At 67.0% G+C, this 4,126-nt stretch overlaps 1 protein-coding gene across 1 annotated transcript in view; it reads right to left on the bottom strand.

The window, feature by feature from the left end:
• Positions 1 to 3,818, bottom strand: part of LOC116547188 (mucin-2-like) — a gene marked incomplete at both ends in the record, with an annotated part of 10,245 nt that extends 6,427 nt beyond the window's left edge. The window contains 9 exons of the mRNA XM_032273224.1: positions 94 to 333; positions 479 to 658; positions 740 to 850; positions 1,380 to 1,518; positions 1,887 to 2,038; positions 2,440 to 2,540; positions 2,850 to 2,902; positions 3,067 to 3,322; positions 3,642 to 3,818. Coding sequence (XP_032129115.1) covers positions 94 to 333; positions 479 to 658; positions 740 to 850; positions 1,380 to 1,518; positions 1,887 to 2,038; positions 2,440 to 2,540; positions 2,850 to 2,902; positions 3,067 to 3,322; positions 3,642 to 3,818 — 1,409 coding nt within the window. The remainder of the gene's footprint in view (positions 1 to 93; positions 334 to 478; positions 659 to 739; positions 851 to 1,379; positions 1,519 to 1,886; positions 2,039 to 2,439; positions 2,541 to 2,849; positions 2,903 to 3,066; positions 3,323 to 3,641) is intronic.
• Between the last annotated feature and the right edge of the window lie 308 nt (positions 3,819 to 4,126).

Below are 4,126 nucleotides of genomic sequence, written 5' to 3'. Positions count from 1 at the left end.
CCTACAGTCGGCCCCGCCCACGGCCCCGCCCAAGCCACAGCCCACCTGCAGCCCTTCCCTGCCTACTCTGCCCCTCCATGGCCGGCCCCCCACCTTGCTGTGGCAGATGCTGAACACGCTGCTTTTGAGGATGCTGCACTGCTTCTCCGCCCAGGAGCGGCGGTGCGGGTTCAGGCTGCAGGGCTCGGGGTTGGCGCTCACGTCCGGGCAGGTGGAGGCCTCCTTCCAGCTGTTCCCGAAGTCCAGCTCACTGCTCACCACCATGTGGTCCCGTGTGGTGAAGTCATTGTTGGAGCGGTCATCGAAGTTCCCACACAGGCCACACACGGTGCCCTGCAGGAGACAAGCATCCCGGGGACTCCAAAAACGGACTGGAGGGAGGGCAGGCGCTTGTCCTGCGAACACTGGGGTAGGGGATGTGGGGTGGGGGCGGCCAGGAGGGGACAGGGAGGCCAGGGCAGGCAGGGAGGCAGCCCACCTTGTAGGAGGGAGCCAGTTTGATGAACACGGTGGTCCTCTTGTCCCAGATAACGATGATGCCCGTGCTGGACTCCACCACCAGGTACTGGCCCACCTCCCGCGTGGTGTAGGCCATGTGGCGACCCTCATCCCGCTGGATCACCACGCGATGCTTGTCTTCCAACTTCAGCTCCGTCCTCTGCCCGGAGGAGAGCCCCAGTCACTGGCTGGTCTGAGGGTCCCCCAGGGCTCACACGTTCCCGGGGCCGGCAGCACTCACCCCCATGAAGATTTTGATGGCCTTGGAGCAGGTGACTCCCGTGGTGCCACAGGGAACGTTCTCGGTGATGATGCTGAATGAACCCCGTGAGGAGTTCTGGCCGCAGTAGTCCTGGGGGCCACGAGGGGGAGGTCAGCCAGGACGGCTGGGCCCCAGGTACTCCCCAGGGCACACCCAGCCTGGCTGATGGGACCGCAGCCACTGAGCACACAAACCTGGCCCTGCTCCTGCCCATCCAGGGCCCTGACCCAACCGCAGGCCCATCCCCTGTCCCCAGGGATCATGGTGCCCCAAAGGGCTGTGGGATTTGTATCTGGAGAGCCTCGTGGGCGGGTCCTAGCTCTGGCCCTTACTTGGCTCCCCATACAGGTACCCTCAGTCCCCATGGCTGGGCAGTCAACCCCACCCACCTCGTGCACGCACAGGAGGGCCACAGAACTGGAATGGTACAGAGGGGATTTTACCATCCCCACCCACCCCTGGCTAGAAGGTCAAATCTCCCTGCAGGCGTGGGTCTGGGGCTGAGGAAAGGCCAGCCCTCCCAAGTCTCAGGACTTCTCAGGGAGCTGAGGGCCTCGCTTGGGGCAGGCAGAGGGTCCCTGACCACAAGCAGCCAGCTAGGCCGTGGCCATGACCGCACCTGAACAGCCACGTAGGAGCAGTGTCCGTCAAAGTCATAGTACTTCCTATCAAAGGTGATGTAGTGGCCGCTCCCATAAATGGAACAGGTGCCGTGGCACACAGCCTGGGAGCATGCCCAGCGTCCTTTCTGGCAGGTGCTGAGGAGGACAAGAGAGGAGCCTGAAGGGACCCAGGGGCCGAGGCCCCCCCACCCACTCGTGGGTGCCTGGAGGAGACCCTGGGCACCGGGCAGACAGCTCTCTGTGCTGCCCACGCAGGACACCTGCAGGCCCATGCTGGCCCCAAAAGTGGCTCCAAATGCCCCTCCCCCCCATGGCTTCAAGACCAGCAGCTGACATGAGAGACACCCCCCTGCCAGCCGTGGGACAGGGGCCGCCACACGACCTCGCCAGACCCAGGCGGACCCCCCAGGAGAGGCACCTGCCCCTCGGCCCATTCTCCAGTGGCCACCCCTGTGGAGCACGTGGGGCCTGGGAGGCAGCCAGGACGGGCCGGGCCAGCTTACCAGGTGTTGCAGTCCACCTTGATCTCGTCCCCGGGGGAGTACAGGTCCTTGTTGTGGATGCAGGGGCACTCCTCCTCCACCACGCAGCCACCCCGGCCGTCGTCCATCAGTCCATCAGGGCACACGCAGCCACTGACACACTCTGTGTGGTACTGGAGACAGCCCGAGGGTGGGGTTCAGGGGTGGACCAGTGAGGCTGCAGCCCTCCCTGGGGTCAGGATTGGATGCCCGGCCAGGATTGACAATGCAGTCTCCATCATGCCCTGGACCTCCCACCTCTCTCTCTGGCCCGGGCTCAGGCCTCCCTGCTCCCTGCTCAGGCCCGCCACTGGGCAGGGAGACTGGTGAGGGCTGCCCACCGAGGGCCCTACACTGGCCCCTGTGTCCAGTGGCCCACAGCTGTCGCTTCCCTCCCAGGGACAGGGACAGCATCAACAGGGCCTGCATCCTGAGGACTCAGCACCCAGACCCTGGCCAGGGACACAGCTCAGGAGCGAGGCTCAGCCAGCCAGCCAGGGACCCCCCCACCCACAACAGTCCCCCCAGCACGCACATAGCCGGCAGCCAGCGTCTGACAGCTGAGGGCTCGGGGCTTCAAGGTGGCCAGTGCGGTCAGGTTATTGCAGTCCATGTGGATCTTCGGGGCCACACAGCCTGTGGGACGGAGGGGCCACCTCAGCTCCAGCTGAAGCTGGGGGTCTCAGGCAGGCTGGGGAGGTGTGGCCAGGCCAGGGAGGAATGGCCAGGGAGGGTGACTGGGGCGGATAGCCGGGGTGGGCAGGCGGGTGGGCGGAGAGAGGTGGCCAGGCTGGGGAGGGGTGGCGGGGAGGGGTGGCGGGGAGGAGTGGCTGGGGAGGGGTGGCTGGGGAGGGGTGGCTGGGGAGGGGTGGCGGGAAGGGGCGGCCGGGAAGGGGCGGCGGGAAGGGGCAGCAGGGGAGGGGTGGCTGGGGCAGCACCACTTACTCTGGCCGAGCAGCCGAATCTGCATACAGTGCAGCTTGCCGTTCCGGCAGACGCTGTGGGAGAGGCCGGAGATGAGCAGGGCCCACGCCGGGCGACCACAGACAGCAGCAGCTTCCCCGGGACACATGTGAGCCTGGCGACTCTCAGAGCTCCCGCCCAGGCCCCCCTCAGCCTCGGGCGTCTCAGCTTCCCCAGGTCTCAGGGGCCCAGCACCCACCATCGTTCCTCCTGCCTGACGACCACGTCCCCCGCCGCCAGGTACAGGCCGCGGTGGTAGCAGGAGCACTTGGCCAGGGGCACGCAGCGGCCCTTCTCATCCAGGAAGGTGTGGGCGGGGCAGCCACAGCCGTCCACAGGCGCGAAGCCCTCGAGACAGTGGCTGTCGGCCTCGGAGAGGGAGCGGCAGGTCTGCTGGCAGGTGGTCAGGTTGTACAGGAAGACCTGCGAGTTGGGGCAGGAGCCCACGTCCTTGTCTGCAGAGGACCATGGGTGGCGTGAGGGGCATGAGGAGCCAGACACGCGGCTCCCATCCCCAGGGTGGCCCAGGGGCCAGGAAGTGCACACTCTGGGACCCGTTCCCACACTCGGCCGCCACAGTGCCAGGCCTGTCCCAGGTTCCGTCCCTGCTGTATGGCCACCCCTTGCTGTGGGAGGGGCTGGTTTCCCACCACCGCCGGCCCATGAAGCTGAAGCCTGGTCCGCAGCTGCCTGGGAGCCGACCCCTCTCCCTGGACCACCCGTGCTCAGGGCCCCAGCCCATCCTCAGGACGCAGCACACAGGGGCAGACTCACTGCAGACGTGCTCTCGCCAGCCCCACAGCATGACGCCCTTGGTGGCACAGGCGCGTGCGTAGGAGGACAGGGCGGCGCACAGGCAGTCCTCATTGTTCTGACAGTTGCATGTGTCATATTTGCACCTCTGGGTGACAGAGCAAGGCGGGCAGGCGGTGAGGCCGGGAGGCAGAGTGGCTGGCACTCACACATACAAGGTCGCATACCTCACACGCACAACCGGCGGGCCGTGCCGGGTGCCCCGAGTCCACCTCACGTGTGGCGTGGGGGGCTGGGGTGCCCTGAGTCCACCTCGATGGCGTGGAGGGCTGGGGTGCCCTGAGTCCACCTCACGTGTGGCGTGGGGGGCTGGGGTGCCCTGAGTCCACCTCACGTGTGGTGTGGGGGGCTGGGGTGCCCTGAGTCCACCTCGATGGCGTGGGGGGCTGGGGTGCCCTGAGTCCCCTGAGTCCACCTCGATGGCGTGGGGGGCTGGGGTGCCCTGA

This window comes from Sapajus apella, unplaced genomic scaffold (genome assembly GCF_009761245.1).
Source record: "Sapajus apella isolate SASKATOON/1434 unplaced genomic scaffold, GSC_monkey_1.0 scaffold2319, whole genome shotgun sequence".
Classification (NCBI taxonomy): Eukaryota; Metazoa; Chordata; class Mammalia; order Primates; family Cebidae; genus Sapajus; species Sapajus apella.
This window is presented reverse-complemented; position numbering and strand designations above follow the sequence as displayed.